Source organism: Psittacula echo (assembly GCF_963264785.1).
Source record: "Psittacula echo genome assembly, chromosome: 3".
NCBI lineage: Eukaryota > Metazoa > Chordata > Aves > Psittaciformes > Psittacidae > Psittacula > Psittacula echo.
The window spans coordinates 29,436,697-29,450,183 of NC_137736.1; the positions used below are offsets into that span (position 1 = coordinate 29,436,697).

The 13,487-nt window shown below is 42.5% G+C and overlaps 1 protein-coding gene across 1 annotated transcript in view; it reads left to right on the forward strand.

Annotated features, from left to right (window-relative positions):
* The window catches only part of HUNK (hormonally up-regulated Neu-associated kinase), a gene marked incomplete at both ends in the record, with an annotated part of 54,378 nt that overhangs the window by 9,925 nt on the left and 30,966 nt on the right, over positions 1–13,487 (forward strand). The window contains one exon of the mRNA XM_080612899.1: positions 9,101–9,393. Coding sequence (XP_080469025.1) covers positions 9,101–9,393 — 293 coding nt within the window. The remainder of the gene's footprint in view (positions 1–9,100; positions 9,394–13,487) is intronic.

Consider the following 13,487-nt stretch of genomic DNA (forward strand, 5'->3'; position numbering starts at 1 on the left):
AGTATGTCCTTACAAATATCCGTGCCTTGACACATGAAAACTTGTGTTTCCCCATGGAAACTCTGATTTGACTGTGCTGATACAGCAGAGCTGTGGGTGAGTTGGGTTGTCTACAGCAGCATCAATAGTTGTGTGACTCCTTATGATGCTTCATGCCTTCTGCACTGAGGAGCACCAGCAAAGATGTCAGAGAGAGCTGGCAAAATTTACATCCCTTGATGTGACTGCTGACAGCTTCCAGAGTGTCTTGCCCAGGTCAACGCCAGTCTTCCTGTGTCATGCCTTGTTCCCCACCACTCTCTGCAGGGACCAGAGACTCTTCATGTATTTACAGGCACTGAAGCCCAAAGGGATCACAGCAGTCATGCAGCCTGATTTCCTATAGAATATGAGTCCCAGTATTCTAGTCAGGAGTATCAGTATCAATGTGTTGTTGAGCTATTTGCATACCTTTAAAGGGGGGAGGAATTTAAGATCTGCATCATCTCTATAATGTGTTTCTATTACTTCACGGTACCTAAAAAAACCCAGATTGTGCATATAGCCTGTGTTTGCCCGATTTACCTTTCAGGAAGCTAATTTTAATTTTATTAAAGAGCTTTCTGTTATCAGAAATATTTTCCTCATGTAGGTACTTGCAGAAAATCCTGAAGTCAGTGCTTAACATTCTCCCAATTAAACATTTTGAGCTTCAGTCAGTTACTACAAGAAACAGTTCTTGAACCTCAGACTGTTCCTGAAGCTCTTGTCAGAACTGTCTCCAAATTTTTAACATAATTTTGTAATTACTGGCACCAGAACTGGATGGAGTAATCTAATAATAGACCCCAGTGCCTTGGACAGGTGTAATTAATACCTTTTCTTACTTTAACAAATACATCCTGCTTATGCTTTTAAGGATTATGTTTAAGTTGGCTGTGGCATCAAGAGGGCTTATCTTCATTTGCTTATCTAAACTACTCCTGCATTCTTTTCTGCATTGCTTTGGGTTGTAGGTAATGGTTAGATGTTCTTTTTATGCCCTGGCATTTGATTCATTCAGGCTACCTTGAATCTGAAGTTTATGAGTGAGCAGACTCAGAGCTACTTTCTTATTTAGAAGAGTTTATATTTCTATGGGGGCTGATTTCAAGCCTTCCTGACTGTGTCTAGTCTGCCAACAGAGAGAGTGGCCTTCTGCCTACTGAGACATTTATCCTGGACTCCTCTCTATGGCAGCTGGTTTTATGGATTGCTAAGCCCAAAACTCTTGGCTTGTACTGTCAGATGTTCAAAAGGAAAGAGAATACTTTAATTTAAGTGACTCCTCTCTACTGTTTTTGATTTCTGATTTTATTAATGTCAGAGTAAGTACAAAAGCTATATATTCAGCTGTCCTACAAAGAGTAGATATGAGATATCAAAGACCAAACATCACTCACTATTCAAGTGTGAAGCAAAGAGATGATACTGTTTGTTTAACATAAAAACTCAGCGCATCTCTAATTGTATAGCTGGTGAGCAGCCTTTTCACAGCACATGTATGTGCACATGCATGCACACATTTAACTCAACCTCTGTCCCCCCTATTCCCTTTGTAGCAAGTATACAAGGCAAATACAGAAGGTATCAGATTGGCCATCACTGAATGGTTGTCCTTTTCTCTCCGTGATAGACACGACTGACTTCATTCTTGTGGGAGAGTCTGCCTTTACACATTGCTGTGGGTTTGGATGGTTGCTGGCTTTCTTAGGGTGAATAGCTAAGCTATAAGCAGTAACAAGAGGTTACTTTTTTGTGATACTTTCAGAAATGCTCTATGATCTTATTTGAAAGCAGGTCTTGAAAGGTGAATAGGATGCTAACATTTGGTAGTGGGCTGGGAAGCCGAGCAGCATAGCCTAAGGGAGTCCTTCCAAAAATGCCACCCATGGAGCCTCTTCAGATGGGTTCTCTGAATGGGGTGGTACAGTAATGTGGCAGATGCCTCACATCAAGCATGTTACTGTTCTTACAGTTTCATTGTGTGCAGACCAAGATGAAAGTTAAGTTTGTGTTTCTATGATGGTGTCGTGACTTGTCCATGTCCAGCAGTCCAAACGGGAGATATGTGATTTCTCTCTGTCCTGAGAGGAGCATGTATGGTCCTTTCTCAAGGCGCACAGTTAACTGATTCCTGGCATGCATTTGTTTGAATGATCCTTTTCTTCAGTGCTTTATTTCTTAAGATATGGAAACCTACCATAATAAAAAAATATTCCTTTGTTGTACTCTAAAATTCACTAAGCTGCAGCAGCTGAAGGAAAGAATGAACACAACCCAGTGAATGAAGTTGGCATTTTCTAGTCCTTGGATTTAGACGTGAAAAGCAGTTTGTTATATGCCCGGCTGGTTAGTTGCCCAAACTCAGATACCCTTGGAGTGATTGTTTTCAGGACTGTTCTGACAATTGTGCAGACTTCAAAGTTAGGTCTGTTTAATATAATTTGAATTGGCCACCCAAAATTACCAGTTGGTTTTGAAAACTAAGCTCAGATTCTTGTGGTGAGAACAGTGGTAAATACAAAGCAAGTGATGCCAGACAGCTATCACTGAATGGAAGGAAGAAAAGAAAATCAGTTCATTGCATGAGCTGCCTTGGGCACTTCAAAAAAATTAAACATGCCAGAGATGGGCTTGCACTAATGATGGCTGTAAAATATCTACATCATTTGGCTCTTTGTCTCATTCTCCTGGCTACGCTTAAACTAGATAGCAAAGGTTTGTGGGTTTAGGTGCAGAAGTCCAAGTCTCAGGCCTTCCCATTGATTGTCCCCCAGCTGCACCGTGTAGCCTGTGGCTCTGAACTTAATTTGAATGGTCAGGGTGTAGCAGGCATCCATGGCCTGTGGCCCAGGACAGTGCTGAGAATCGGCACTGCTGCCTGGCTTGGCATCAGCTCCAGCAGGTCTGCCAGAAGTGGACTGTGGCAAAAAAAAAAAAGACAAAACAACAACAATAACAAAAAGACAGAAAAATAAAAGAGGGGAGGAGGGAGGTGTTTGTCCCTCCAATAGCTGAAAAGTGTTTCTTATAGTTGAAGTTGTTTCCCTTTTGCTATGTTGGTCTCCTGGCCACATCACACAGTGGTTGCTGGATTCTTACTCAAACCAGTTTCCTCTCAATTCAGCTGAAGCTCTTTTTGGCAGAGGTCTGCAGGAGCTGCCTTCCTCTTATTTAAACTTAGGAGAGATTTTGCAGAGGGAAACAATTCAAGTGGTTGGGTAAGTGAGGAAAACTCCTTAAAAGTCCTCAAAATGTCATATACTGATTTTGCAAGACCACATGCCATCTTCTGTTCTCTGTAAAGTTAAACATGTTATAACATTATTTGCTAAGCTGGGGTTATTACTGTGAAGCTATTCTAGTGCAAGCATTTAACGTAAGTGTTGTTCAAGACCTCTTGACTTTGTCATGGCAAACAGACCATTGAGAAAACCCGTTTTCTGCCAAACAGGAAGGTTTGCTGCCAGAGGTGCATCCTTCTGCCAAGAGGCAGCCTGTGCAAAGACATCCAATCTGGCAAGCAAGAAACCTGAGGCTGAACTGGGACCTGGGTTCCCCAAGTGCTAATGTACTGTGTGACTGAAGTCACTGCTGGTCACACAGTTGTTACTTCCTTTTTATTCAAGTGAATCATGATGTGTCTTGACTGGTCAAAGCTTGAGATTCATCAGCAGAAGTTAAGTAGAGGGATAGATGCTTTTACTGCAAGACCATGGCTTGAATAATCCAAGCTTGCAGCTTGGGGAGGATTGGTCCAAAGAAAAAACATAATCTCTCAGTAAGACTGAGCATGTCTGCTGGGTAAGCAAACATCTTCGCTTCACCAACAAAAGCACTACTACTTCTTGAGCAGTGATTTTTCCAAGTGTGACTGGCAGGGCTATAAATAGCCAGCAGAATGAGATGACTTTGACTTGTGGCCACTATGCAGAACCACCTGAAGGTTCCTCCTGCCTATGCAGCAGAGCTGTCACCAGCTCCAGGGGTTCATCATGCTGTTGGGGCACAAATCTGGGGAGCTGTCCCACTTGAAATCTGCCTATTGTATGGACATACGGACGCTATGCTGGGGCATGCTCAAGTTCTGTGTGAGCCACCTTCCATGCTTTGCTGCAATTTCCCATGTCAAGGCATGACTGTTCACAAAGAGGATGTAAAATGTGTTTTCTCTGGATGTAGCAGTGATCTAGCAACCAAAACCCTGACTCTCAGCTTTCTCCAGGCAACAGCTGGTCCTTTAAACTGTCTCTTCTTGCTTTTTCTCAGGGCCTCGCTGTGATGTTTTTGTGCAGTTTGGTGCCAGTCAGCTCCACCCCCCTGCCTTCTCTTGCAGATTCACAAACCCTCCTAAAACACTAGCTGGCAAAAATCCCCCGCCTGTGTGTGTCAAACACGTGCCTTTGTTTGGGTGATGACACGTGCCTGTATTTGCCAATGATGTTTTAGCTGCTTCATTCTGTGAGCAGTGTCACCATCTCCTCTTATGTGGAGAACACTCCTGCCTCACCTCCGCTTCAGTACACTTTAGCCCAACCTGAACTATTTTAGTGAGACAATCAAGAGAAGCAGTAATTGCTCATATGATGTGTCACACCATAAACTTCAGGAAAGTAATTCATTCCAACTGTGTAATTCTAGGACTTGGGAACCAAAAATATGGCCTATTACTCATCTTTTTATCTCGTAACACAGAACAACCCGAACGTTTATTTATTGACACAGCAAAGGTTTAGCCAGTGTTGAATGTCAAGTGCCACTGTTGCTACATATTCAGAGTAATTACTTGCTTTAGCATTTATTTTTTATTTCTACACCAATAGTGACCCAAGATTCAGATCAGGAGATAGGCATGATGTCCTCACTTGGAACTTCAGAGAGCAAAACTGAATAATTGGTGTGTCTTGAGTAGGCTACGAAAGTTCGAATGTGTTTATTTTATGGTTATCTAACATCTACACTATTTTCTCTACTGAATGCTTCTTTCCTTCTGCATGAGTGAAATTTCCAGGTGTATGCACACACATCTACACCATACAGGAAGTTGTGTATATTAAATGCATTTGGGCACATTCAGTCCTCACTTAGCTTGGTCTAACTCTGGATAAACTCAAAATCAAAGATATTTAGCTAAGTCCACCCTGGAGTAATTGAGTATAGCTTGATCCCTAGATTTCTTCTGTATGCCTTGGTAAACTGTAAATCAGAGGAAGACCCAAGAAACCCAAACTAGCAGTAAGAAAACCCCACAGGAGCTCTGCCTGAGAATGCTCACCTGTTTGCCACGGCCCTTGTACCATGGGATGCATTTCATTTAGGAAAGCAAAGTGATTCCACAGGAGCAAGAACTTCAGTACAAAGGAAGGGGCATTGACTAGGAAGACAGGAGAATAAGTGGAAGGAGTAGTAAGGAAAAACACCTGGGAGGCACAGAGAGGATCAAAAGCTAGAAGGTATTATGGAGAACATCCATATAAAAGTTAATAGACTGCTTCTGTGTTTGGGTCAACTACAATGTTTCATCTTTGGGTATAGAGAGATCTTTTAAAGACAGTGGCTTTTGGAGTAGTCCCTGAGATGGGGATGGAAGGCTGTCTGTCTTGAGATATTACCTAGGTGCCCTGTGCTGCAGCACAGATCTAGGAGAGGACGCAAGGTCACATGCACGTCTGTCCCAGGAGCAAGAAGTATCACACCACAGTTTCCTGCCGTGTGTGGGAGATGAAAATCTGCCATAGTTTTACTCTTCTCTTTCCCATGTGAAAAACTGTTGCTGAAACAAAACTGCTGTTTCTACCTTTGTCAGCTCTGTCAGCTTTGGTGGATCTCTTGGACCTGGCACAAAGGGACTTGAAAGGGGAAAGGTAGCTCGGAGTGAAGGGTAGGTCTGAAAGCAGCCTTGCTTGTCAGGTGGCATAGGTAGGGTGCCTGACCAAGTATCTGTCAAAATCAAGGAGAAAAGTTGTTCTTAAAGCATGGAAAACTAATTCTTCATGATAGTGAAAAAGTCATCAAGTAGTCACATAGCTCGGAATGTCTCCTGCATTCAGGTGGCTGCTTCCGTCTTCACAGCTGTGCTCAGCATAGGCAGCAGATGTGGACACATGTATTAATGTGCATTTTTTCAGTCAATGAATTGGGGAGGATGACTTACCGATATGGATAACACATTACTGCTCCATACTGTTAATAGCCCGTGTTTTGTATCCTGCAGCTGTGGAAAGTACCAGTGCTTTTATGTATATATTTATATATATATATATAATCTTTATTTAGTTCTTGCAGAGATAGTGTTGTGCTGCCAGCAAACAATCTGGCATCTCATGTTTCTGTAACCCATGAATTTGTTTGACATCACCAGAATAACTTCTATGATTTGCAGTCTAAATAGTCCATGCACGCCTTTGTTTCTCAGTTCCGTCTCATTAGATGGAAGAACATACTAATTTAAGACTGTTTCCTTGGTGAATCACCTGAGGCTTTCAAAAATGGTGAAGTTAAGCTCTGATTTACCTGTTGTCTTATCTTACAACTAAATGATCTTTCTTTAATATGACTAGTCAGGAATGCAGCTTCCAGGCGTTTATGGTCCTGATGCTGCTCTGGGCTTCACCCAGGCAGGTGTCTCCTGTGTGGTGTTCAGCCATATTTCTTCATCAAAGGTATTTCATCAGGATGATCTGTTAGCAGCAGAAATTTATCCAGCTAATAACGTGCTCAGCAGCACTGACTTCTGGCTCTTAGGAGAGACTGTGAAGCCCAACTCCTCTAGTTTTATTCTTCAATTCCGCTGCTGATAAAACTTGACTTTGATTCAAGGCATTCGTGTCAAAGGGTATGGATCCATTTTTGTTGTCATATTTCCAGACCATATTTTTTGTGGCTTTTGTTCTCCGAAGGAAAACCAAAATGCTCACTAATTTAACCTTTCCTTTGCTTGCATAAAAAATAAAAGTAAGGCTAGTTGGACTGGGAGATGTCATGTGTTTCATGTGTGCTTGGCACTTTCTCAAGCTAGGAAGGCGGCCAGATATGTACAAGAGAGACATGGAGCTCCTGGAACAAGTCCAGCGAAGGGCTACTAGAATGATTAAGGGTCTGAAGCATCTCTGCTATGAGGAAAGGCTGATGGAGCTGGGTCTGTTCAGCCTAGAGAAGAGAAGGCTCAGGGGATCTGATCAATGTTTATAAGTATCCAAAGGGAGGGTGTGAAGAGGATGGGACCAGACTCTTTTCATTGGTGCCAGGTGGTAGAATGAGAGGCAGTGGGCATAAACTAAAACATGGGCAGTTCCACCTGAATGCGAGGAAGAACTTCTTTGCCGTGAGGGGGAAGGAGCATTGGAATAGGTTGCCCAGAAAGGTTGTGGGGTCTCCTTCCTGGGAGATATTCAAGAGCTGTCTGGACACAATCCTGAGTAGTGTGCTTTAGGTGACCCTGCTTAAGCAAGGAGGTTGGACTAGATGTCCTCCTGTGGTCCCTTCCAGCCTCACCCATTGTGTTATTCCATGAATAAGTTTGTCTTCTTGTTGCCAAAGCTCACCAGCCCAAGTGCTATGGACCGTCGTGATGTAGTTTGCTGTGAGTAGTTACTTCATCAGCAGTGAGGAGGGATGTTGTACAAGCTGGAGATGGAGGAAAGCCTCTTGTGTTGTCTGGGTGTTAAGACTAGCATAAATAAAACTCTTGAGGTTTTCCCCACATTTGTTATTCCTTCTCACTGTAGTAGTAAGGTAACGTGGGGGATCCTCCAAGGCCAAATCAAGACAGATAGCAAAGATGCGGATACATCATCTTTGTGCCTCAGTCTGGGGGCAGATACGGCATTTTCTGTGTGTTTTGTTGGACCTGTTCCCACGCAAACAAGATCGCTCCGCATCATGTAAAATTCAGTGTCATGCAGGAATACCAAGCACCATGTTTCCCCCCTCATCCTGACAAGCAAGCAGCTGTCACTTGGGTAATGATGGGTGAGCTGCAGGGTCTGAGTGCGTGCAGTGAAGGACTTCCTTTGTTGTAGAGCTCTGAGGAAATGAGGAGCCTGGGAAGAGGATTTCATGGTGCCTTTTGTTGCTCAGCTTGGCACAAGCTGTTAAGTCTTTGTCTGGTGCAGATGACCTGGAAGTCTGCAGCACCCAACCTAAATAAGAGATCCCAATAAATAAATAAATAAGTGTCTATAAATTTGAGGCAGAAAAAGGAAGATACTTTTATTGCAGCTATTTAGTGAATCCATTAAAACAATGAAAGGAACCAGATCCTTTAGGCATAGAACAGAGCAATATCCTAGCCAGTCCCAACCTTTTGTTCTCATGTGGCGCTCTGCACCAGCAATGAAAAGGAAAACACTAGAATAGGCACTAGCATGTGCTGTGTTGTAGACTGTGGCACAGAGCCTTTGTAGTTATATTATGTCCTTTGGTGATAGACTTCAGTTGACTTGGACAGCTGTGAGCAGGTGTGCCACTGAGAACTTGCATTAGAAAAACAGAGTTTTGCAGAGTTGCTTAGTTCTAGAAGTCACAAGGGGATTATCTTTCATGAACATTTTAAAGGTGAGGGGGGGAGGGGGATGTGCCAAGACAGTGGTACCAAATTATTTTGTCTTTCATAGTATGTTTTTATTCTGTTTAATCATGCAAAACCAACACTTGGCTATAGTTTAAGAAACTTGCCATGGAAGTGTTATCATCTGAAGTCATATATCCAAAGTCAGGAAATGCCAAAAATGACACTTAAAACTTGTAAACACCAGCCTGAAGACTTTCTGGGAAAACAGATTAAATAAGTGCCCAGCATTAAGTGTGCTAAGAGTTTGGGTATGGATAATGAAATTGTTTCCTCTCCTTTGTTACCTATTTCCTTGCAATAACTTTTGTCTGTCATTGTACAAGGGAATAAAGAAACTGTCAGTGGGGTTGGAAAAACAGCTATTTCTCTCTGTGACGTGGGCAGTTGTGCCTGAAACCATGGTGTATCAGTTGAGACTGACATCCTTTTGATTTTTTTTAAATACAAGGTTAAAGCAATATATCATCTGCGTGACTGCTGAGAACCCCCTCTCTGTTTTTATGTTAGGTGGCAGTGAAAGTAATTGACAAGAAAAGAGCCAAAAAAGACACCTATGTCACCAAGAATCTGCGACGGGAAGGGCAGATCCAGCAAATGATCCGCCACCCCAATATTGCTCAGCTGCTGGATATACTGGAAACTGAAAACAGCTACTACCTTGTCATGGAGCTGTGTCCTGGTGGCAACTTGATGCACAAGATCTACGAGAAAAAGAGACTTGAGGAGCATGAAGCACGCAAATATATCCGGCAGCTTATCCTGGCAGTTGAACATCTGCACCGGGCAGGAGTAGTTCACAGGTAACCTTAAAAACTCCCTCTGGTAAATCTCGGAGCCTCCAAGTGGTATTTTGGCATTTATTTTATGGTAAGGAAGGTTCCCTATAAGAACATATTCCTGACAGCTTTTTTTGGTAAATCTTCATGATATTGTTTAGATGCCCGTAATTTAGATGTTAGAAAGTATCTGCAGAAGGCACTTCAGTAAGTGTGTAGGTTCAGGCAAGCACATGATGGGCCGTGCTGACTCCATGTCCTTAAAAATAAGCCTGTACTTTGCTAAAGTAGGGATCTCTCCCTGTAAGCACTATTTTGCTTCTTCAAAGCTTTGTACCAATATTAACTGATGAATCATTTCACTATTTCTTCGAGGAGGTGGTTGTGTCTGTTGTTTTAGTGGTTGAATACAGCGGTATTCAGGTATGCCTAAAGCCCTGTAATGACACAGCTGGGATGAGGCCTGAATGGGACCATGGAAGTCCCTTGCTTCTGCTTCTCTTTCTATTTGTTATGTTGCCTGACAGGACCTTGCAAGCTTGAAGACTGTGAAGTACAAAGCAGACTATGCAACCATTCAGTTCACCTCAAAGGTGGAGGTGTCACATGTAATTTCCTGTCCCTGTACCTTTCTCCTCTCAGGAGCTCTTGGCTACTGTGAAGACAGGAGGACAGTGGGCTGGGTGGACCACTGGTCCCAGTATGTCTCTTCTCTTCTTAGGGTATTGTCCAAGAAAGAGGCTCTGCTTTCTAAATTTGGGCCAACTGGTGTTAAGTCTGGAGTTCCACATACTTCCCATATGATGCTGAGCAAGTTGTGTACGTCCCATCCTCTTAAGTTATGTAGGCATGTCGTAGGAGTTAAGACACGTGAATACTTTGAGAGTCTAGGTCTTAATTTTCTTGGCTCCACTGACTCTGTGGAAGATGGGGAGCTGTTGTATATACCCTTCCACAGGGCTGCTGTGCGGGCGGCTGGCAAACTGCCTGAAGGCAGCCCACAGCCAGCTCCTCCAGCTGTGCCCAGCTGTGTGCTAAGCTACCTACCACTGTGCAATACTGTTGGGTGCATCTGTCTTGGTGGAAGTCCATGTGCTCTGAAAACTGCTTTTTTTGTCTTGAATCTGTCTGTGTCTTCCCTGTGATCCATTAGGGATAGGTATGCAACATCAGGTGTACCAAGGCCTTATCTCAAGCTAAATTTCTGGTACCACTGTAATATAAATATTTGAGCAGCCAGGTCTATTCTGCAGGTTCGCTTTTAACAACTGACCTGCTGACCTCTTTAGATTATTAACCCCACTGTTCGGGGCATGGAAAAAGAAGCAGCCTACTTACTGCTTTAAGGGATCAATTGATATCCGGTATGTACAGAGAGAGAGGAAGGAAAAAGGTCAAAGTTTCTGAGATGGGCAGAGAAAAACCCGGCAGGAACAGATGATCATGTTTAGCTTTTAACAGCAATATTGAGTTCAGCAGCAGCAGTTCCTCTCCCTGAAAAACTTACCTTCTGCATAGTGGCTGCAGTGCTTATGGGGGGTTTGTAGGCTTGGCTTTGATTCCCTTTTTTTTCAGAGAAGATTTAAACCCACCTTTTGTACAAAAATAGCTTTTTCACTAGGTACAAGATAGAATCAACAGGTGACTGTGGTGGGAAGAAGGCAAGGCTTTGGGATCCACAGAGAATGTGAGCCTGAGGAACTTGAGTTTCCATACAGATGCTGCAAGCTCACAGCTGTTTTGGGCCTCACCCTTCTTTCTCTCTGCTGTCTCTGTGAACAGCATAGCTCGCAGAGGCTGAAGCGTGAGGGACCTTTGTGAACACGGGGAGGAAGCAGCCCTGGAAATACTGACATGCTCTGCTGCATCTGGCAGCTGAGATCTGTCTGTCCAGCCCCATGGCAGTGGATTAATCCTTACCCCAAAGGCAGAGTACTCCATCTACTCTATTTCTCAAATCACAGCACGGCACAGAGCTTCTTTTTGGGAGTCTTCTGTCTGGATAATGAGCAGGTCCAATTCTGCTCAAACTGATAAAATTTGACAGGCTCAGAGGCAGTATATCTGCAAGTATTTTCTCTGATTTAACCCTTGAATGTCTTGACTTACTCTGCAAACAAAGTATGTAGAGCAGTGTAGAGATGCAGGAAAATTACCAGTGGCGTGATCCAGATTTATTCTCCTAGCTCTCTGTGAGCAAAAGAGGGAGAGAGAATAATAGTTACCCCAGGAGTTATCCTTCAGAATCCTAGGCTTTTGACTGTGGCAACTCTAAAAACAGACTGAAAAGGAGAAAAAGTATTGCAGAAGCCTGACTCATTCTCACCCTGGATGAAATGGCAATGTTCTGTTGTCGTTTATGTTGTTATTTTTAAAGCAGGTAAAAATAACAGCACTTTCATCTATGTGGTGATCTGTGGGTGTTTGCATTCAGTGAGTGTGAAACAAAACATGGCATCCTAGGCCAGAAAGTGGTCTGCTGTTTGTCTCTCTCCAGATGCTTTCATCATTCACATCGAATGAGGCAGAACATTGAGAAGTGTTCACTGATGATTTTAGTACAAAAAATTCCTGGATTTGTCTGCACTATTCAGGGACTAATATAGATGACTTACCCTGTTCTATAACTCAGGTTAAAAAAAAGCCAGATGAAGTAAGTTACATGAAATTTGCTTACATTATTTGATGAACATAACTTGGTGAGCTTCATGATGTACTGTTAAGACTTGGCATGGTAGAAAAGCCCTCTGATATTTGGAGAAGAGCTGGGACACAGAACTCAATGGAAATGCTTCTGTTAAGAAGCACTAATGTGTTGACAGCCTAAATAAAAAAAACCCAAACAAACAACAGACGAAACCTTCAAGAAACCTCATTTTATTTAGAAAGGTTAAAAAAACCCAACTCATGTTTGACTGTATAGATGTATTTTAAATTGCAAATATTTTATCTGCTACAATGGATGAAGACTGAAAGTTCCCGAGTGCAGGAGCTACGTCTTCAGTGAGGGGTCTTCCAGGCTTCAGAACTCCTTGGCTGCTCACTGAAAAAAAAAGTAACTATTCTATATATAATTTCATGTAATCATTTGTGTTTCATTCCTTCTATCAGGAAAGCTGCTTGGTTGCTAAAAATATACTTGCAACAAGCTCAGCTGTGAATCAGGTAGGAATATTTATCTTTCCCTCTGACAGAGGAAAACAAACCCAAATGGCAGTATCTGGTGAAGCTTTGTCTTTTCAGAGGGTGTTTACATAGGCCTTCATGCTGTCAAAAAGCAGGATGAACAATAAGCCCCTTGGGAGTGTAAGGACAACAGAGAAAATTAAGTGAAAGCCTTGGTGCTTGCCACTGCATCCCACAGGAAATTCTCAACAACCCTTTTAAAGTAATTTTAACAAAATTCAATCCCATTCAGTGCAATTACTGTCAGGATGTCAAAGAAAAGAATTTAATAATGTATTGGTAGCAAAGATAGCTTTCTATATTCCCCCTTTTTCTGCCTTCATGGCAGCATATTTGTATCTTCCACTGCCATTTTGTAATTAAAAGCAGATCAGCTCTTTTGAAAGACACAAAAAACCCCACAGGTTTTGAGCAGAGTTAATGTATTTCCCCATGATCTCTTTCCCTAACAGAGGAAGGTCCTGCCATACGATCCAGTTGCTCGGGGTCCTACAGGGTTCCTGCTTTGGTACCCACTACTTTGTCATGTTGGCTTTGATAACTTCCATCCTATCAATTTTAAGTGCCAGTAATCTGCCTGCTGATGCCATATTTATGACAGATCCTGCGCTACAGAAAAAAGTGTCTTTTTGAAGTGCAGAGCTGGTTTGCCTTTCTATTTCATGTTAGATTTCAAAATTACCTTTGGGCATTCTCTTGCAGTACTCTGCTGTAAACAAACTAAACATCATTTTAGTGAAGACAATAGACTGAATTGTTCTTTTATAGAGGCAATCACATTGAATTCAGTGACACCGTGACTGATAGAAGAATCAGGCTCGATAACTAATATTTTCATAACAAAGCCTTTGAAGTGTATATTGACATGATGATGAACCCAAATCTCTGCAACCATTCCAACTCACCCCCGGCTTTTGCATGGAGCTGGAAAG